The following is a 22,079-nucleotide window of genomic DNA, read 5'->3' as shown; positions in this document are numbered from 1 at the left end:
AATAAATAAATAATCAGAATTTGTGTTGGCTGTACTAGCCATATTCTAATTCTGGTTAAATCTCCAATTTGGGGGGCCGGGCGGTGGCGCAAGAGGTAAGGTGCCTGCCTTGCCTGCGCTAGCCTAGGATGGACCGCGGTTCAATCCCCCGGCGTCCCATATGGTCCCCCAAGCCAGGAGCGACTTCTGAGCGCATAGCCAGGAGTAACCCCTGAGCGTCACCGGGTGTGGCCCAAAAACCCAAAAAAAAAAAAAAAAAAAAAAAATCTCCAATTTGGAGAGTCTCTATACATTTTTCTTTTGGTTTTTTGGGTCTCACCCAGCAGGGCTCAGGGGTTACTCCTGGCTGTATGCTCAGAAATCGCTCCTGGCAAGTTAGAGGGACCATATGGGATGCCGGGATTTGAACCACTGTCCTTCTGCATGCAAGGCAAATGCCCTGCCTCCATGCTATCTCTTCGGCCCCTAAACATTTTTTAATTTTAGTTTGACCCAGTTTTTGCAAGCTGATGATCAAGATAAACAAAATACAAATCACTTATGGGGCCAAAGTGGTGGCACAAGCTGTAGGGCACTTTCCTTGTACGCACTAACCTAGGACGAACTGTGGTTTGATCCCCAGCATCCCATATAGTCTGTCAAGCCAGGAGCTATTTCTGAGCATGTAGCCAGGAATAACCCCTGATCATCACCGGGTGTGGCCCAAAAACAAACAAAAAAAATTCAAATCACTTATATAAATCCTGGTGCTGAGCCAGAGTGAGCATAGCAGAATTAAGGTGCTTGCCTTGCATGTGGCTGAACTTAGTTCAATATCTCACATGATCCATTCCCACCCCAGCACAGAAAGAAAAAAAATCCAGGGCCAGAGCAATAGCACAACAGATGGGGTTCTTTCCTCATACATGGCCAACCCAGATTTGATCTCTGACACTGCATATGGTTCCCTCCCTGGTCAGTATTGATCCCTGAGCACAGAGCCAGATATGAGTCCTGAACACCGTTAGGTGTAGCCCAACGCCACCTCCACATCCTAAAAAGGAAAGAAATTCTGATGCCCCCATGGAATAGGTCTGGTACAAATTTTACTAACTATAGAATAAAGAGGCATACTGATAGTGTATTTTGAAATAAATCTCCATCCTCAAAGTAGCCAAAAATGTCAGGTAAATCACTAGAATCAGGTAAAAATCATTTTACCAATCAGTGCCTAACCTAGAACTTTCAAATGTTTAAGAATCAATTTCCTATCACTGATGATCCCGGGTTTGGGGCACACAACTTTGTTTTACATGATTTCATTTACAATTCTATTCTTCCCTTTCAAACTAGCACAATAATTGCTTTCTGTATTCTGGACTTTCTGCCAAGTATCTGTAAACAAATAATTAAAATACCAGGAGGCAGTTCTATTCAAATAATCCTGCAGGCCTGAAGAGAGAGTTCATCAGGCTGGACTACATGCTTTGCAAATAGGTCAAAATTCAGTCTTCAATACCATATCATCCTCTAAGCACCACCAGGAGTTACCCCATGCACAATCTGGAATAGCCTCCAAATACTGTCAGATACAACCCAAGGCCTCTCTCTTCCTACTCCAAATTATAATCCTATAAAGTAACATTCTCTTTTTTGATATATGAACCATTATTCCCTTTGATGTTCAAATACTCATTTTGGAAGTTTTTGCTGTTGTTAAATGTAGGTGGAAGGAACAACCTTTCAACTATATATATTTAAATGGACTATATCTAGGCAGCATTTTAAATTAATCCTAGATACCAATTATGATATAAATACTATATTGATATGTTTACATAAATACAATTTTAATCCCATTAAAATGAAAAGTACTTTATTCTTTTTTTTTTTTTTTTTGGTTTTTGGGCCACATCTGGTGATGCTCAGAGGTTACTTCTGGCTCTGAGCTCAAAAATCGCTCCTGGCTTGGAAGACCATATGGGACACCAAGAGATTGAACCTCAATCAGTCTTAGGTCAGAGATCCCCTGTGATAAGAACCCTTGAGAACAATATACAATATTGAAAGGATAGTAAGAGTAGTGGGAGGTATGTATAGAAAGGGATACAGAAAAAAGTCCAACAGCAAAAAACTGAGATCTCAGAAGCAATAATGGCCTGAGACAAATTCTGTTACAAATTGTCCTTTGCTCTCAAAATGAAAGTGTAAGTAATTCTCTGCATTGTTTGGTTACTATGTGGCAGGTATCTGAACTGTGTTGAGTTTGCAATGCAGCATTTACCAATTCACTTTTCTGTTACCTGCTTATCAAAGAATTACACACAATGGAGTGTTCTGAACGCAGACACACTGGTGAAAATAAAGCACAGACAGAAAGGATTTATAGACTTCACAAGTCCCAATGTCAATATTTCTGAATGTCTTTCCTGCTTTACACAATTTCCACTACATTCATCTGCTCTGTTCTAAAACCTGAACTTTATTTTTAAACACCGTAGTTACAAAAATGTTCATATGTGGATTTCAGTCATAGAATGTACACCAACCTTCACCAGTGCCATCTTCCTTCCACCAATGTCCCCAATTCCTTCCCCCACCCCAAACCCCTGCCTGTCTCTCAGGTATTCTGCCTCTCTCACTATCATTGTCATGGTAATTGTCACTGCAGCTAGTATTCTTTTTCTCTTTTTTGTTTTTGTTTGTTTGTTTTCTTTTTATCTTTGATAGGAGAGAGACAAGAGACAAAAGTGTGAATGAGAGAAGAGACACAAGTGAAAGAGACACCAGTGGAGAAAAGAGACACAGTGAGAGAGAAAAGAGACACAAGTGAGAGAGAAAAGAGACAAGTGAGAGAGAGAAAAGAGACACAAGTGAGAGAGAGGAAACACAAGTGAGAGAAAAGAGACAAGTGGAGAGAGGAGAGAAAAGAGACACAAGTAAGAGAGTGAAAAGAGACAAGTGAGAGAGGAGACTGAGAAAAGAGACAAGTGAGAGAGAAAAGAGACACAAGTGAGAGAAAGAAGGTGCAGTTAGAATTCTAACTGCATTCACTGCTCTTTGTTGTAAGCTTCATGTCATAAGCTGGTCCTCTAGCACTCATCTCTTTGGTCTTTGGATATTATTGCCATACTGTCTTTTTTCCTCTTATGTCTGCAATGAGTAAAACTATTCTATCTATTCCTCTCCTTTTGGTTCATTTCACTCAGCAGAATAGTTTCCATGTCCATCCATGTATAGGTAAATTTCATGATTTCATTTTTCCGAACAGCTGCATAGTATTCCATTATGTAAACGTACCATAGTTTCTTTAGCCACTCATCTGTTGTTGGACACCTGGGTTATATTTAGATTCTGGCTATGTATACTGTGCTGTGATGAACATAGGGGTGCAGAGGGCATTTTTGTATTGTGTAAATCTGAACTTTTAAGGTTTCAGCACATATGACTTTCCAGAAATTCTGGGTATGAAAGCAAATTTCTTTTTTTTTTTTTTTGGTTTTTGGGCCACAACCGGCAGTGCTCAGGAGTTACTCCTGGCGGTCTGCTCAGAAATAGCTCCTGGCAGGCACGGGGGACCATATGGGACACCGGGATTTGAACCAACCACCTTTGATCCTGAATCGGCTGCTTGCAAGGCAAGCGCCGCTGTGCTATCTCTCCGGGCCCGAATAATTTCATTCTTTAATAATCATTTATTACCACCACTAAACACCATCCCAATGAGATAATTAATCCAATTTTTAAAGAAAACTTAATTTTCTATTTTCCACCTCCCTCACCCTTATTTTTTAGTACCTCTGACAGTTGCTTTCCCAAATGTAGTATTAAATATATCCAGGCCTTTTGGTAATCCTGGCGTTTGATCATGAGATTTTCCTAATGGTGCCCATTGACTGCTAAAATATATTGATTCTTTTTTATCTGTTATTTTTTGTTGAAATTTTGTAATAGGTCGTGGATTCAACAATGTCCCAGCCTAAAAGAATCGTGTAAAGCACAAAGGTTAATAACATAAAGTTCAAATCTTGGGCCAGAGTGATAACACAGAGGGTAGAGCATTTGCCTTGCACACAGCCAACACGAATTTGATCCCAGGCATCCCAGATGGTCCCTTGAGCCTGCAGGTAGTAATTTCTTAGCACAGAGCAAGGAGTAACCACTGAGTGCTGCCAGATGTGCCACCCCCCAAAAAAAATCTAAAAACTAAAAACTTAATCAATCGCTTTGAAGAAGATAATACGATTATGGAGACCTATTTCATTATCACTGACTTTTTTCATCCTCAATTGAATTCTCAGAATTGGGCCTATGAACCTGAAACCTGCCTTGGCATAAACACTAAATAGTAATAAAAGAGAAAGAAACATGCATAGAACCCCTTCATTAACAGTAATGCAAACCACAATGTGAAAAAAAGAAGAGAGAGGGGCTGGAGAGATAGAATTAAGGTAAGGCATTTGCCTTTCATGCAGAAGGACAGTGGTTCAAATCCTGGCATCCCATATGGTGGTCCCCTGTGCCTGCCAGGGGCAATTTCTGAGCATAGAGCCAGGAGTAATCCTTGAGAGCTGCCGGGTGTGACATCCCCCTCAATAAAAGAAGAGAGAAAGAGAGAGAAAAAGAGAGAGTGAGTGAAGTAAAATGCTTGCCCCAGATGCAGGAAGGGATGATGGGTAGAAGGGAAGAGGGTATCAGGGAAGATGAGAGAGAAACTGGAGACACTGGTGGTGAGAAATGCGCAAATGTTGTTATACATTGTATGACTATAACTCAATCATGAACACCTTTTTTTTTTTTTTTTTTTGTGGTTTTTGGGTCACACCCGGCAGTGCTCAGGGTTACTCCTGGCTCCATGCTCAGAAATTGCTCCTGGCAAGCACAGGGAACCATATGGGACGCTGGGATTCGAACCGATGACCTCCTGCATGAAAGGCAAACGCCTTACCTCCATGCTATCTCTCCAGCCCCATTCATGAACAACTTTATCTGTGAAAAGAAACTACAGGGCCCGGAGAGATAGCACAGCGGCGTTTGCCTTGCAAGCAGCCGATCCAGAACCAAAGGTGGTTGGTTCGAATCCCGGTGTCCCATAGGGTCCCCCGTGCCTGCCAGGAGCTATTTCTGAGCAGACAGCCAGGAGTAATCCCTGAGCACCACCGGGTGTGACCCAAAAACCAAAAAAAAAAAAAAAAAAAAAAAAAAGAAAGAAAAAGAAAAGGAACTACAGTATGAATAAATTTTAAATTTTAAATTTAAAAAAAGGTTTAAAAACTTAGAAAATATATATTATGATAAAAGGTCTCATTGGGGAGTCAGAGAGCAGAAGGACGGTGGTTCGAATACCAACATCCCATATGGTCCGTCCCCTGAGCCTGCTGCAGGCGAGTCAGGAGTAGCCCCTGAGCGCTGCCGGGTGTGACCCCCCCCCCCCAATAAAAAAGTCTCATTGGGACACAAAGATTGATCATGGAAATACCTGTTATTGGACTGAAAATCAGACATTCCAGAAATGTGGAAATCATAAGTACAAAAATCAAATAATTTTCCTAAGTTCTCCCCAGACACAAAGTCACATTCTCTAAATCGACTTTCGAGTCAGTTAATATTGTTAATACTCTGCCTCTAACCAATGTATATAAGTACCTTGTGGAGCATCGAAGTATATTCACACAGGATTTGTTTTCTTTTATCTAACAAAACCTAATGGCATTTCTCCAAATTGAAAGAAAATGAAGTACAACCTGGCTTTTCTTATTTGAGGGGAGAATATATAGTTGATGATTTTAAAAAGCTATCTGAGGAAAAAATATATAGATTTTTTTGTTTGTTTATTTGTTTGTTTGTTTTTTTGTTTGTTTTGTTTTGGGACCACACGTGGTGGTACTCAGGATTTACTCCTGGCTTTGCACTGGCAGGCTCAGGGGGCTATCTGAGATGCCAGGGATTGAGCCCAGGTTGGCTATGTGCAAGGCAAATGCTCTATCTGTTGTGCTATCTCTCTGGCCCCAAGAATATATAGTTTAAACTATTTCCCCCAAATAGGTGATATTGTCCCCCATAGGGGAAGGCACTAGAAAAAATGGGAGTAGTATCCTTGAATGACATTGGGGGTCATTCTGTTTGCTTAATAAAGGCAGTGGAGTACTGATAAATTGTTTATTTTCTGAAAAGAAGACAGTAAACCAAATAAATGTGGGAACATCAGATTGAAAGAATTGTTGCTCCATGAATTTTCATTTTGTTTTTCTTTGCTTTGGGACCATACCCAGAGTGTTCAGGGGCAACTTCCTGCTCTGTGATGCTATGGAGTTGCCCCCATAAGTGCACAGGGCACTTTGAAGTGTTAGGAATCCAATCCAGGACTCCTACATCCAAAGCAGTCACTCCAGATCATTGAGCTATCTGTCTGGCACTGGTGCATGTATTTTTACACTGCTCAAGATTAAGGGTGGAAAGTTAAAATTGATAACCCCTACATGTCATTTGTGCATTTTTACTTTTTTAATTCATAACATTTGGGGGTGGAGAATAGAAAAGTGGATTTTACCGGTATTGAAGTCTTAGTTAGTACTCCGTGAGTCACATGAGGTGAAACTTGAGGATCATTTGCTACACCATAAAATACTCTTTTGGCTCCAGTTGGTGGATATCTGAAGTTGAAAAACTTTTTAACTTCAGGTGGAGTAACTAGCTACAGTGAGACAAAAGTATTAAAAACATAAAAGCAGGACTAATGAACACTTTACTGAAAAAGTACAATAAGTGCATAAGTATATAAAGGCCCAAATATTTTTAACCACATAAAATGTATTTTTAAGAAAGTAAATATTTAAAGAGTTATATGTAGGGGCCAGAGCAGTAGTACAGCAGGTAGGGCACTTGCTTTGCTTGTGGCCAAGCAAGTTTTGAACCATGGTACCCCATACAGTCCCCTCAACCCACCAGGAGTAATCCCTGAGCAAGCTGGGTGTGTTGTCCCACAAAATTATTTAGACATTATATTTAGACACAATCAAGAAGGAAACAACATCATGTTCGAGAAAATACCATAAATGTTGATTTCCTATTGAAACAAATTGAATTCCCTGTAGTATTTTCAATTCAGGAAATTATAAGCCTGGGATTTTTACTTCCTTGGACAAAATCAAGTAAAAAGCCTCAAAATATAATAAATACTTGAAATTCACCACTTAAATCGATTCAAATTTCATAAAGAAGGCTGATGCTATTTGATAATATCTAATATTCACATTTAAGGTAGAAATATAATACAAATGCTCACCCTGGGAAGTTTTTCAGTCAAACAGGTTTCAGCTCTGTAGCCAATAGGATGTACTTTTCCTGCCTGAGAAGTAAAAAGCAGTATGTAGTCATTGTCAGGACCAAGTGCAGCCTCATAATCACAGGTATGTCATCTGCCACTAAATCTGGCCCAGAAAAAAAGCATTTTGAAGGATGAATCTATTTCATATTTGGCCTGTGCGCTCTTTTGTTTGTTTCTGTTTTTGTGCTCTTTTTTTTATTTTTGTTATGTTTGTTTTACTTTGTTTTCCAGCCCTCACGCAAGCACTGCTTGGCGAACTATGGACACCATGATAAAAACCAGGACTTCTGCAGTCAGTGCTCAGCCTTATGAGTCATCTCTCCATCCACCATGGCCTATGTTTTCAATGCTATAGAGTAATTACAGTTAAGAAAATAAGCAGCACATGGGAGATGACTTAAAGGGCTGTAGGTATGCTCTCCAGGTGGAAGCCCAAGGATCAATCACCAACACAGCATGGTCTTGAGTAGCACCAAAAGTGACACGCCCAAGCACTGTGCCTTAAAATCCACTGGGTCACCCTGCCCCATCCCCCATATCAGCAAGCAGCAAATATAAAGGAATCCTAATACCTAAAAAGTAAATGTGATCCAAAAACAAAAACAAATAAAAAGTAATACGCTGAGGGAAGCCAGTCAGAAAGAAAACAATAAACAGGAAATGATTTGTCTCATATGTGGGATTTACCGACAAACAGCAAGGTAGCAACAAAGGGCCAAAGGAAAAACAAAACAGAAGAACTGATCCACACAGATGAATTTGATAGAAATGGGGTTAGTTAAAAGGAAAAAAACTTGGGGGTCTTTAGGGGAGAGAGGGAGGTACACTGGTGATGAGTGTGGTCTTGGACTTATGAACAAGGCCAGGGGTCTCAAACTCGCGGCCCTCGGGCCATTTCCAGCCCTCCATACAACATTTTGTGGCCCTGCCCTAGAGGAATCTTTTTTTGTTTTGTTTTGTTTTGTTTTAGTTGTTTGGGTCACACACCCCAATGTTCAAGGCTTACTACTGACTTTGAACTCAAGGATCACCCCGACTTTGCCTCCTGCGGCCCCCAGGTAAATTGAGTTTGAGACCCCTGGAACAGTATTGTACATCACAGAACCTCAATTTTAAAATAGGTGCAAAAAAGAAAGTTGAGAAGGCACAAAATCAAATGGTGAAGTTCAATGGAGGAAAGAGGAGAGAATCAGGAACTACCAGCTTTCACAGAAAAAGGTGACATCTAAGAGGAAGGTAAATTAGATCAGACAAGGTAAAAGCTAGAAGAGTTCAATGGAACAATGGATCCTCTCCATTTTGACTCCATAAATCCAAACCAGTCTCATTAGTTTTCTTCTTAGTAAGGGCATGGCTGTACATAATTCTTATGGTGCATATCTCAAAACTAAATAAAACAACTTACACTTGGCAAGCCAGGCATCCGATCAAAGAATTTCCCACAGTATACGGGTCTAATGAGATCTGGAGACTCCCTTTCTGGTTCAATGTTTGCAACATCATTTTTCTCTTCAGGCTGCTGGGCAAACTTGTCTTCATGAAGGTCTGTGACCAAGGTCATTCGAGGTTCCATGTGTCTGGTTTCATCTGGCCTCTCTGGTAGGTGAAGACTAAGGTCTACCTCCACTGCAGGTGTCACCTCAGCAGTGGGCTTTCTCACCACACAAGGGGTTTCTTCTCCCATCTCCTGCCTAGGCACCAAACCTAAAGCAGTTTGCTTCCCCCCTGAAATCCCAAACGCTTCAGGGACACCAGATCCTGGATCTCCCCAACTCCCTTGAGCCTGTGCACTTTTACACATTCTGCTCAAGGGAACCTGTTTGATCCTGCCAGAATACCCTGCCTGAAGATACTCCTTTTCTAACTCCTTTCTTCCTGGTAACATACCTAGAGAATCTGGTTTGGTTTGCCCTAATGATGAAACCCTAGTTGTTCCTAAATCAACTCCCTCAGTAAAGGACCTAGAAGTAGTCTGCCCTTCCAATCTCAAGTCCAGCTTCTTAATGGATGGAGATTTTGATTCAATTGATTTCATTCTTTGCTCATATGTATCATTATCTAAGGGACCCTCTTTCCAGGAGGATTTTTCTTCTCCAAATCCCAAGCTGAATCCCACCTCCGAGGGGCATTTCACTCCCATGAACTCTCCCTCTTGTAAACCAGTCGTGCCTTCTGGGGTGAGTGCTGCCTTCATGCTCCTTGGATATATATTCTCAGACACCTTCACAGTTCCTCCAAGGGCATTCATCTTTAACAGAAAATTGGTACCTGGTTCAGGCAGAATTCCCAATCTCTTAGGGGGTCCATATCCTTGGGGGACCCCCACTCCCACAAAAAAAATACTTTCTCCTCTTGGGATCCTAGCCCAAAGCTCCCAGCCTAGGGACTAAACACCAAATGAAATTCAGAGAAAATGAATTGGAAATGTTTGGCTGGTCACCTGGGAAACGGGGGCGTGCCTTGGAACGTAATTCCTACTCTGAAAGATTCCCTCCCCCCCCACCCGCCTTTCTTCTTTTCCTCCCTCTGACACCCCTCCCCACCCCAGATCTTTACTTGATTTGTAGGTGGGGAGAGAAAAAAAAATTGCATGACAAGTTTCCTACCATGGACTGATCATTCTATGTCTATCCCTCTCCCTCCGGCTCATATCGCTCAACATCATACTCTCCGTATCCATCCATGGATAAGCAAACTCCACAAGTAGCAGGAGAGTGCAGTTAGGGCACAGAAGGGACCCTAGACAATGAAAGTTAGAAATGATCACTCTGAACAAGGACAGAGTGCTAAAAGATAAAGTGTTATGCATGATACCCCTTCAGTAATAATATTGCAAACCATGATGTCTAAAAGAAAATTTTTAAAAAGGTAAGGGGGGAGGGAGAGAGTAAGAGACAGAGACAGAAAAACAAGAAAAAGAGAGAGAGAGAGAGAGAGAGAGAGAGAGAGAGAGAGAGAGAGAGAGAGAGAGAGAGAGAGAGAGAGAGAGAATTGTCTGCAACAGAGGCAGGCAGGGGAGAGCAGGAGGGAAGAAAAAGGGAAAAAAAAAAAGGAAACTGGTAACATTGGTGGCTGGAACTATGCCCTGGTAAAGGATATTGGACACTGTATGACTGAAATTCAATCATGAACAACTTTGTAACTGTGGGGGAAAATAAACTACTGTGTTATGAATAATCTTGTAAACCACAGTGTTTAAATAATGTTTTTAATCTAAAAAAAATAAGACTATTCAAAAAAAATAATAAGACTATTCAAAGAAGACCCTTTGGTAATAGCTCCCACCAACTGCTCTATTGTTTTCCAAATAATATCTACTCGTTAGGATGGATTCAGCCATGGAGTTTCTTCCTGAATATTTTACCTTGAGTTTCACTGATGGTAAGAAAATATTGGGTTTTGGTTTTCCTCATAAAAAAATAAATTCTTTTTCTGGCAGAGACTTCTACTGCTTTAGGCCTTGCTATATGCAAGTACACATACACACAACATGTAGATCTTTAGGTGTTGTAGAATACTTCATATATTTGTGTAGGCAGGAAGCATTCAAAATGCTGACCTCAAAATGCTGAGGGAACATACTTGCTGCTAGGAATCAAAAAGGTCTGCTGAATGACTACGTGCCTTAGCCCCTATATTATCTCTCCGACCCTGAAGAGCTATTTTAAATTCTATAAAATGTTTTGATTTGGCAACTCTGATGTAGCAATATTATATATGTGTATATATACATACATATATAAAAATTTTAGAAGCAAAGGATCAAACCCAGAGTCCCACAAATGAAAGGTATATTTTAAACTTTTTTTTTTTTTTTTTTTTTGGGGCCACACCCAGTGGCTCAGGCATTACTCTTGACTCTGGGCTCAAAAATCACTCCTAGCAGGCTTGGGGGACCATATGGGATGCCAGGAATCAAACCCGGGTCTGTTCTGGGTCAGCCCATGTGAGGTAAATGCCCTTCTGCTGAGCTATCTCTCTGGTCCGAAAAGGTATATTTTAAACACAACTCATGGGCCGGAGATAGCATGAGGGCAAGGTGTGCCTTGCAAGCAGAAGGTCGGTGGTTCGAATCCCAGCATCCCATGTACCCCCTGAGCCTGCCAGGAGTATAGAGCCAGGAGTAACCCCTGAGGGAAGCTAATCAGAAGTAAAACAATAAACAGGGAATGAGTTCTCTCATGGCTAATATTGTAACTAACTCAGTTTGTTTTTTGCTCTGGGGCACACCTAGTAGAGCTCAGGGCTTCTCTCAACTCAGTGTTTCTGAGTTATTCCTGGAGATGTTTAGAGAGGACCCTTCAGTCCAAGCCTGGTTCTCCTTGCACTTAGCATGCACTCAACCTCTGAGCTATCTGTTAAATTCCAACCTTTGCTGTTAAATTTGGAGGATTTTCTTTCAATCCCTCTTTTATCCCTCTCTGTTCCTGGGTTTGAGTCTAGGTCTCATGTACACATTCATGGGCATAACCACTAAGTCACATCCCTAACCTGCATATTATTATATCTTAATAAAAATATTTTTGGGGGCCTGGAGTAATAGCACAGCAGGCAGATGTTTACCTTACATGCAGCTGTCCTGGTTTTGATCCATGGCATCCCATACAATCCCTGGAACCTGCCAGAGGTTATTTCTGAGTGCAGAGCCAGGAGTAACCTCTGAGCACTATGGTTATGGCCCAAAACTCAATTTTTTTTAAAGGAGCATATAATGGTGAATATTTGTTATGTTTTAAATAGGGGTAGAAGGTATAGAACAGGGGCTGGAGAGATAGCGTGGAGGTAAGGTGCTTGCCTTGCATGCAAAATGTCAAATCCCGGCATCCCATATGGTCCCCAGAGCCTGCCAGGAGCAATTTCTGAGCATATAGCCAGGAGTAACCCTTGAGCAATGCCAGGTGTGACTCCCCCCTCCAAAAAAAAAAGGTATAGAACAGTTATATAAAATTTTGAATGAAATTTTATAATGTTTTGTTTTGGGGCCACAGATGGCTGGGCTCAGAGGCCATATGGGGTGCCAAGAATCATGAAAGGTAAAAGTCCTGTCCTCTAAAGTATCTTTCCGGTCCCAGAGGATTTAGTGATTTTTAAGAACTCTTTGAGAAGTCTGGAAGATAGCTCAAAGAGCTTGTCTGTATGTTTTGCTCTTGAGACTTGAGTTTGATCCTTAAGGAGTGATCCCTGGACACCACCAAGTGTGCCCCATTAATACCCACCACCACCAAATAATATATATGCATATATACATATATTTTTTGTTTGTTTGTTTTTCAAAAAAAGGAGTTCTTGGGGCCGGAGAGGTGGTGCAAGCGGTAAGGCAACTAACTTCCTTGCCCTACCTAGCCTAGGACCGGCCAAGGTTAGATCCCCTGGCGTCCTATAAAGTCCCCCAAGTCAGGATCGATTTCTGAGCGAATAGCCAGGAGTAATCCCTGAGCCATCACCGGGTATGGCCCAAAAACCAAACCAAAACGAAAAAAAAAAAAAAAAAAGGACTTCTTGAATCCCTGCTTTATACCAGTACATGGAAAACAAAGAAATTTGTCAAACGCTCACTCCAGGAATGTATGAATGTGTGTGTGTGTGTGTGTGTGTGTGTGTGTGTGTGTGTGTGTGTGATTTGTTTGGGGACCACACCTAAGCAGTGCCAGGGGAGGGGGGAGTGATTTGCTGTCAGCGGAGGGGGGAGTGATTTGCTGTCAGCAATGCTCAAGAGACCATGCCATGGCAGGGAAACCCTGGCCTCTAGCATATATCCAGCCCATTAAACTATTGCTATCTTTCCAGTCCTGGATTATATATATGTATATATAAAAATATATATGTATGTATATATACTTCTATATAAATAAATACAGATAGATATATAAATATTATCCCCTGAAATTTATATTTTAATGGAAATATATAACTATCAAGTAACCAATAATTAAGACATTTAGTGTGATAAATGCAGTAATAAATATTTAAAAAATTATGTGCTGGAATAGAGCAAAAGCACAGTGAGTAGGGAGTTAGCCTTGCACAGGTTCAATTCCTGACATCCCATATGGTTCTCCTGTGACTGCCAGGTCTGATTTCTGAGCACAGAGCTAGGAGTAACTCCTGAGCACCACTGGGTGTAGTCCAAAAAAAGAAAAAGAAAAAGAAAAAAAAAGATGTGCTGGGGGCAGCTAAAGCACTGTCTTGCATGATGTGAGAAATGATGTGCTTTGATGTGAAGGGAAGCTACTTTAGAATTGGAATTAGATAGTATAATGCCATGCAAAGACACCAGCTTTTAAAATAAAAAAATGCTGCTAAGTGTTCAATATTTCTCTTTTTTGCCATGCTGCCACACTTACAATTCCTTAAGTTAGTTACCTTTTGGTTTGTCTTCAGTAAATACCAATTCAAAGTAAATGTTACCATTCATTGTCACCTATGCAAATATTTACTTAAATATACAAGACAGATTTCCTGGAACCAAGGATAGAAAATATGGTATGCTGTGCATGATTAAGAGATGCCATATATGGTGCTAGTGATTCATGAGTGAGTCTTTAGAGATGACAAAGTAGAAACACACTAAGAACTATAGTCAAGGCTTTATCACTTAATTTGGATCTTTCATTCTTCACTAATTTTGTTAGTAAGAACCCACATTCAAATTGGAGGGAGGAGGTCAGGGCACACCTGGCAGTGCTGTTTATTTCTGGCTCAGTGCTTAGAAGTGATCCTTAGCATGGGGTTAGAGAGATAGTACAATGGGTAAAGTGAATGTTAGCATTCCATATGGTCCCAGACAGCCAGGCATTATTCTGAATGCAGAGCCAGTTGTAACCTTTGAGCACTGCTGGGTGTGCTCCCAAAACAAATAAAAAAAGAAGTGACCCCTGGCACTGTCTGGGGACCATTTATGGTGCTGGGCATTGAAGTAGAGTCAGCTGCATACTGGGCAAGTGTACTTGTATCCTATCTCTCTGGTCAAATCCCATATCTGACAGTAAAACATAATTATCAGTCCCCCTACCTAAATTATGAAGGGTTAAGATAAAATGAGGTAGGTATATTGTGGATGGCAATACATGTTTTCCTGAACCACTTCAATCTCACTAAAATTACCACTGGATCTCAGAAATACTAGGTATTAGAGCAGGACACTTCCAGACAAATTATAATCAAAATATAAAAATATGTAATATGAACTGAGGGTGAATTAGAAAATAAAATTTTGGCTGGAGAGATAGCTCTATGGACTAAATATCCATTTTATATTTGAAGACCCAGGTATGACCCCTACACCACATGGTCTCAGATGCTACAGGAATGACCTTATGAACTCAACCAAGGGCCAAGTCCCCAAAGAACAAAGGATGTGACCCAAAACTGCTATTCCTACCCCTACACACACACACACACACACACACACACACACACACACACACACACACACGGCAAGTGGGGTGATAGTGTGTACATCTAGAGGAGTTTAGGGGCCCATGTGGTGCCAAGGATTTAATACAGGTTTTCAGCCTGTATTAAATGTATTAAAGATGTAAATACCGGGCCGGAGAGATAGCATGGAGGTAAGGTGTTTGCCTTTCATGCAGGAGTTCATCGGTTCAAATCCCGGCGTCCCATATGGTCCCCCGTGCCTGCCAGGAGCAATTTCTGAGCATGGAGCCAGGAGTAACCCCTGAGCACTGCCGGGTGTGACCCAAAAACCACAAAAAAAAAAAAAAAAAAAAAAAAAAAAGATGTAAATACCTTTCTAAATAAACAATTAACAAATATTCTGGGTGGGGTCTATTAGATCTGTCAAAATTTCATTGTGAAGAACTAAGGTAATTATAGTCAAGGCTCTTATGAACTTTTAAATTATAAGAGGAATAAAAATCCAAGAAGAACAATCTAGGTATTTTCTATCTGTACAGTAAGACATACAGCAGTCCTCCATTTCCATGGTTTAACTTTCTGCAGTTTCAATAACTTGTAGTCAATGGTGGCCTAAAAATATTGACATGAAATATTTCCAGAGTAAAAAAATGTTCACACACCTTTATAATGTACTGTTATAACTGTTTTACTTTATTATTGTTACAAATCACTAGTTTCTCATAGACATGTACACATGGAAAAAATTATTCGAGGATAATGCACTATGGCATCTTCTAAGGGGCATAGCCCTTCAAGAATAAAAGGGCACTCTCATGTAGAAGAATTTCATAGAGTATTCTGACACGACAGAAAAAAGACAAATTCAATGAGAATCTTAGGTGTCATAATTTTTTTCCTTAAGAACTTGATGCTCCAGGGTTACTCTTGGCTCTGCACTCAGAAATCGCACCTGAATGGCTGGGGGACCATATGGGATGCTGGGAATCCAAATAGGTTCCTCCCAGGTCATTTGCAAAGCAAATGTCCCACCTCTATGCTCTCTCTCTCTGGCCCCTTAGGTGCCATCTAAAGGAACACATTCTGGGAAAAGCATAGACCAGAATTAATAGGGAAAGCTCAAAGCAAGATTGTAGGGAGGAGATTATAGAAAAAGAATGAAAGAAATAGGCGTTGGGATGGGAGTTATAGTTATATCATTGAGCATTTCTGTTGTTTTTATTTTTTTGTTTTTTGGGGTCACACCCAGCAGCGATCAGGGGTTACTCCTGGCTCTACGCTCAGAAATTGCTCCTGGCAGGTTCAGGGGACCATATGGGATGCCAGGATTCGAACCACCATCTTTCTGCATGAAAGGCAAACACCCTACCTCCATGCTATCTCTCCGGGCCCATCAATGAGTATTTCTGAATGGGAGAGTATATGGCTGAACTGTATAGAACAGATTAAAAAGTCAAAAGTATATATATCAGCTTATATGACTACTTCCGTGGTCCAAGCATTGGGATTCAGATTTACTTAGTCTGTGAGAAAAAGAAGAAAGAGTTGAAGATGATTCTGCATTTTCAGATCTTGGGGTCTGGGAGGTTGTCAATGCCAGTCACCAAGCAGAAGCAGGTTTAAGGGGAAATAAATTTCGTTGTAGACATACTGTTGTTTGACATGCCCAAACAGAAGTGACATAACCTATATTTCCTGGTTCTTCCTAGGATTGTCTGAGAGGTAAAACCATGACTAATATCATATTGAAACAACCCCTCAGGGATTAAGTGCCACAGATACCATTTAGGATGACAAATTATACTCTTCTGGTTAGTAAGTGTGTTGATCTGAAAGACTGGCTGTTCCAGAGTTCAGATCAACTCATTGCATAATGCTGTCTGGACACCCAGAGGCTTATTGGACCCCAAGTCCACTTCGAAGACAATATTGATGTCCTCCAAACAGAGCTATGAATGATGACAACTGCAGTTCCCCTAAACTATCCCCCTCATCCCAAGGGAAAAACAGTTGAGCATTCCACCAAATAACAAATTTTGTTCTGTTCTGCTTTTGCTACTTGGCCAGACACTGCTAACAGTGAGATTTAACCAAAGTAACCTGCACACCTTACAGGAATCTTAGCAAAGAAAGAGGACACAGGTGGTGGAAATTTTTGGTTCTGGGACCAGACTACCCAAGATTAGAACTCAATTTCCACTCCATCTCCTCGATGAGTTGGGACCAGTTAAGTTACTCAATCTCTGTGCTTCACAATCTAAACAGGCCGGCCCATTCATTCCCCAACCATGAGTTAAGGCCAGGCGGTAGGAGCTCAGGGCTGGGACCACTCCGGGCTGGTAATATTCATTCCAAGCCAGGAGAGGAAAAAAGACGACTTGAACTTCCCCATAAACCTTGCAAATAAAATAAAAATAAAATGCAATCATCCGTTTAGTACAGTAGCTGGAGAAGGGTAACCACGAAAGCTATTCTTTTGGGGGAGTTTCCCTCTCTCCTCAAAAGCCAGGGGACCGGGTAGATCAATCCTAGGGCTGAGCACACCCGGGCGCCCAGATGGGGGTCCATCCAGGCATTGCACCGTCTCCTGAGTCCCACCATAGAGCTACTTCCCCGCTCAGAGCCAGGAATAGCCCCTGAGCACCCCCTAGTAGTGTGACCCCCCCCCCCAAAAAAAAACAGTAACTCTGCAAAGTTACTCTGGCAGGATCTCCTCCATTCTCAAGACAACGTTGGAGGACTGATAGAAAAAAATAGCCTTTATGGACTCACTCCGTCTACAGGCATAAAAATGATGGGGAGTTAGTCTGGGAGCCGGAGCAATAGCATGCAGCCAACAAAGGCCAGGGTTCGAATCCCAGCATCCCATAGGGTCGTCCCAGAGCCTGCCAAGAGCGATTTCTGAGCGCAGAGGCAGGAGGAACCCCTGAGCAAAGTCGGATGTGACCCAAAAACAAAACAAAAACAAAAACAAAAAAAATTAGGGGGAGTTTTTTTGCAGTGGAAAAATGATCTCCAAACAGCCAGCTTTGGGGTGAGGTGAGTTGGTTCAAGTAGGAGTGGACTGTGAGGTAATAATAGTCACAGAGGAAAACAACCACCGCCCACAAAGGCTGGGAGCACCAACAACTCGAGTGCTTCCGGGCAAGCCCCAAGGCAGGCCACAGACAGCAGGGCGTGCAGGGCACAGCGCCTCAGACCGCCGCCCAGATAACAATGGCGCCGGGACAGGCGGGCCGCGGGAGGCTGAGGGAGCCCGAAGGGGGAGCTCGCGGTGGCACGTGACACCCCGACCACGCCTCCTCCCTCCTGGTGGGCGTGGCTTGAGAGGAGGGCTGAGGAAGCTGTGGTCGCGCTCTGACAGGAGCCGGCCAGAAGTGACGGCAAAAGGGGCGTGGTCTGAGGGAAGAAGGGGAGAGGCTGAGGGAGTCGAAGGGGCGAATACAGAATACAGATCGCGGCGTCACGTGACACTCAGGCCCCGCCCACCACTAGGGGTGGGCGTGGTTTTGGAGAGGGCTGAAGAAGCGCTCTGCTGTGGAGTCGGCCGGAAGTGACAAAGGGGCAAGGGCTGAGAGGAACCGAAAGGGCAGCTCGCGGAGTCACGTGATGCATAGGCCCCGCCCCTGAGAACGCACCACCCCCCGTAGGGTGGGCGTGGCTTGAGGACTGAAGAAGCGCTCTGCCTGGAGACGGCCAGAAGTGACGTAGGTAAGGGCGTGGTCTGAGGAAAAGACGGAGGCGATAGGCTGAGGGAGCCGAAGGGGCGGCAGCTGCGGCGTCACGTGACATATCGGCCCCGCCCCGTGGTGCGGTGGGCGTGAGTTAAGAATGAGGGCCGCGAAGCTGAGGAAGCGCTGAGACTGTAGACGGCCGGAAATGACGAAGGGCGTGGCCTGATGGAAGGAGGCAGGCCAGAGGAGCAAGTCGCGGCGTCACGTGGCGCATAGGCCCCGCCCCGTGGTGGGCGTGACTTGCCCTGCGAAGACTTAAGCAGCGCTCTGCCTGGAGCCGGCCGGAAGTGACGTCGGAGCGCGGCTCGCGACGTGCGAGCAACGTGGCGGCGAGGCCGGCGCCGGGCGGCGGAAGTGGCTCCCGCGCTGGGTCTGGGGTGGTGTTTGTGTTTGGGTTCCGAGCGGCCGCCGCGGTGGGAGGAGGAGGAGGAGGAGGAGGGACTGTGGAGAAGGCGGCTGGCGGAAGAATCAGTCGGCGCTCCGCTCCGGGCTGGAAGACGAGGAGGAGGAGGAGGAGAAAGGTAAGAGGAAGGAAGGCGGAGCAGCGCGCCGGAGAGGCGGAGACGGAGCCCGCCGGGGGCGGCCCCAGGACTCGAACCCTCCTCGCCCGGCCAGTCTGAGGAGACGCCGCCGCCGCCGCCTCGGCCACAGACACAGACACAGCCGCAGCAGCGCGCAGGCCCGGCCTCGCCCTCGCCCTCGCCCTCGCCTCGCCGGAGACGCTCTGGGACGCCCTCGCCGTCTCCGCGGAACGCAGCCCCGCGGCCTCCCAGGTAGCCCGCCCGGCGCCGCCGCTGCCACCGCCTCGCCTCGGCCTGGGCCCCGGCCCCGCTCGGCCCTCCCCGGCTCTCCCTTCTCGAGCCTCCCTGCACCGTGAACACCCTGCAGCCTCCGCGGGCCGGCCCCCCGTGGCTCCTTCGCCTCCCTGTCGGGGTATTTTTTGGCACAGCACAACATTCCGGGGCGGCCGGCTGAGGAGATGGGCCGCCCGCCGAGTGTCCCCCCCTTTTTCCCTTCTCAAGATGGCGCCGCCGGAGCGTCCCGGAGGCCGCGCTTCCGCCTCGCCCCTCAGGCCTCAGGGTGGGGTGGAGGTGGGGGGCACCCCAGTTTCAATTCCATTCCACGCCAGGTTCGGCTCTAGAGACCCAGAGAGAGAGATCGTGGATCCTGAGCAGTCGGGGAGTGCCTCCCCTCCGCCCCCTTTCGCTCAGGTGCTCCCCCGGAGGAGCCCCGGGGGAGGGGAGTCTGGCAGGTGTGAAATGGAAGGAGCTCCGCCTCCCTCTCAAGGGAGAGGAAAGGGGGCGTCTCCACACGCGCACACACCCCAAAATTTAATTAAGACATGACCTGGTCTTCCATGAGGCTCTGAACCCCATTTTTGAACGACTCCAAATAAGCAAGATAAGCTGTGATTCCCCCGCCCTAGAGCGAATCCGTTCCAGCCTGGATCCATCCACCCGCCCCCCACATTCCTACTTTTTTTTGAGCTCGAACGTCACAATTCACCCCCCTGGGGTTTGCTCACCCCCTAAACTGTGATCAGTAAACAGTGTAAAACTTTGGACAATGTGAGCTCCTGGGAATGTTCTGTTGTAAGCAGGGTTCTTTTATTTTTTTTAAGAGTGGGGGAATCCAGCACAAAATAGCTAGCTGCCCTTGTAAATTTGTGAGCTGCTGCCTCTGATACTGGGCTTTTGTTTTGTTTCTTTGATCCAACAGCCCCCCCCCCCCCCCCAGAAATCTTTAACCGGCCGACCCCAGTTGTTTTTGCCAAGGCCTGGCATGCATTTTGATGGAGAACCTTCTGCTGAGACTAGTTTCAGTGACTAGGGACTTATCCACGGACGTAACTTTTTTAGCTTTATTGCGCCGAGAGGATATTTATAATTGTTATTTGTTACTTCCTCTTTCAGAACCTTGAGGGTGACCGTAACCCAATACCTTTAAACCTTAAAAGGCAAAGCTAAATGTAGATCTTCTTGGTTTTAGGGGTAGGGGTGGGGAATCTGACGTTTTTCCCTGCAGGTTTGCGAGTTCCATAGAAATGTTAGGTCATAGTCTTGTTTCGTTTTCTTAATAACCAATTTTGTAGTTAATCTGGTAGTTGGAAAGTATTTTGGTTATATATAAGATCTGAAAGGGTGTTGGTGCGTTTTTAATCTATGTGACATTTTGTTTGATGATGGATCATTAACTCGCCAAATACCCATTTCATTGCCAGTGTTAATCTCTGCTCTGGGTGTGAGCTACTGTCCGAGAGGTCCTTTACAGATATATCTTCACTTATTTCTCAGAAGCTATGTGTCAGATTTCACCAGAACATTTGAAAACGAAAGAATTTGCACCTGTAGAAATTGGTATAGGTGAGGCTAGTCTTGAAACTGTTGTTTTAAGGGTGGTTGAAAGAGTTGGAAGTTGGTTTTGTTTTTTTATTTCAGGAGATACTTTTCTTAATCCGGGGGAGTAGGGAGAAGAGCATCGTGAACCCATTACCTGCCTTCAATTATCTTAGGGTTTATCTGGTGTGTTTAAGTCCCCATTGTTAGGAAGCAACTCATATGTCATTTCATCTACAAACTATTTCTGTGTGTATAACCAAAGATAAGTCAGGGCAGTTTAAAAATGACCTTTAAATAAGACTGCTAATTTAATGTCTCCAGAATGTAAGATCTTACATATATTTTTTACAGAATATTCTTAGAAATTGATTTCATTGAGGAAGACAAATTCTTAAATGAAAAAGAAACTTAGGGGCCGGTGAGGTGGCGCTAGAGGTAAGGTGTCTGCCTTGCAAGCACTAGCCAAGGAAGGACCAGTTCCATCCCCGGTGTCCCATATGATCCCCCCAAGCCAGAGGCGATTTCTGAGCACTTAGCCAGGAGTAACCCCTGAGCATCAAATGGGTGTGGCCGAAAAACGAAAAAGAAAAAGAGAAACGCGTAGTTGGAGTTATGGAAAGGGAATCTTTATATTTAATATATTAGTATTGATTAGATTTGAAGTAAAAGGGCCCGGAGAGATAGCACAGCGGCGTTTGCCTTGCAAGCAGCCAATCCAGGACCAAAGGTGGTTGGTTCGAATCCTGGTGTCCCATATGGTCCCCCGTGCGGCCAACAACTGTCTTTTTTTATTTAAAAAAAAAAAAAACACTTGATTTTTTTTTTGGTTTTTTGGGCCACACCCGGCGGTGCTCAGGGGTTACTCCTGGCTGTCTGCTCAGAAATAGCTCCTGGCAGGCACGGGGGACCATATGGGACACCAAGATTCGAACCAACCACCTTTGGTCCTGGGTTTTAAATACAGCTGTCACAGTAACTGTGACCTTGGTCAAGTTACTTAACCTCTCTGAACCTCTTTGCTTATTTTTAAGGACAGTAGTAAGAGTCTTAGTTCTTACAGAATTAAAAATGAATTCGGGCCCGGAGAGATAGCACAGCGGTGTTTGCCTTGCAAGCAGCGGATCCAGGACCAAAGGTGGTTGGTTCGAATCCCGGTGTCCCATATGGTCCCCCGTGCCTGCCAGGAGCTATTTCTGAGCAGACAGCCAGGAGTAACCCCTGAGCACTGCCGGGTGTGGCCCAAAAACCAAAAAAAAAACAAAATGAATTCTTTAAAGTGTCCAATATGTATTAAAAACAGTTTCTGGCATAAAGTTGAGTTTT

General features: G+C 43.9%; 1 protein-coding gene across 1 annotated transcript in view; it reads right to left on the bottom strand.

Annotated features, from left to right (window-relative positions):
- EFHB (EF-hand domain family member B) overlaps window positions 1–9,554 on the bottom strand; it is a 45,439-nt gene extending 35,885 nt beyond the window's left edge. Inside the window, exons 1-4 of the mRNA XM_049766480.1 lie at window positions 8,712–9,554; window positions 7,265–7,327; window positions 6,530–6,673; window positions 3,778–3,958 (exon numbers count right to left, since the gene is read on the bottom strand). Coding sequence (XP_049622437.1) covers window positions 3,778–3,958; window positions 6,530–6,673; window positions 7,265–7,327; window positions 8,712–9,554 — 1,231 coding nt within the window. The remainder of the gene's footprint in view (window positions 1–3,777; window positions 3,959–6,529; window positions 6,674–7,264; window positions 7,328–8,711) is intronic.
- Window positions 9,555–22,079: the final 12,525 nt, after the last annotated feature.

The sequence above is a fragment of the Suncus etruscus genome, chromosome 20 (assembly GCF_024139225.1).
Source record: "Suncus etruscus isolate mSunEtr1 chromosome 20, mSunEtr1.pri.cur, whole genome shotgun sequence".
NCBI classification, from domain to species: Eukaryota; Metazoa; Chordata; class Mammalia; order Eulipotyphla; family Soricidae; genus Suncus; species Suncus etruscus.
Note: the sequence above shows the minus strand (reverse complement) of the source record. Positions and strands in the feature narration are given on the sequence as shown.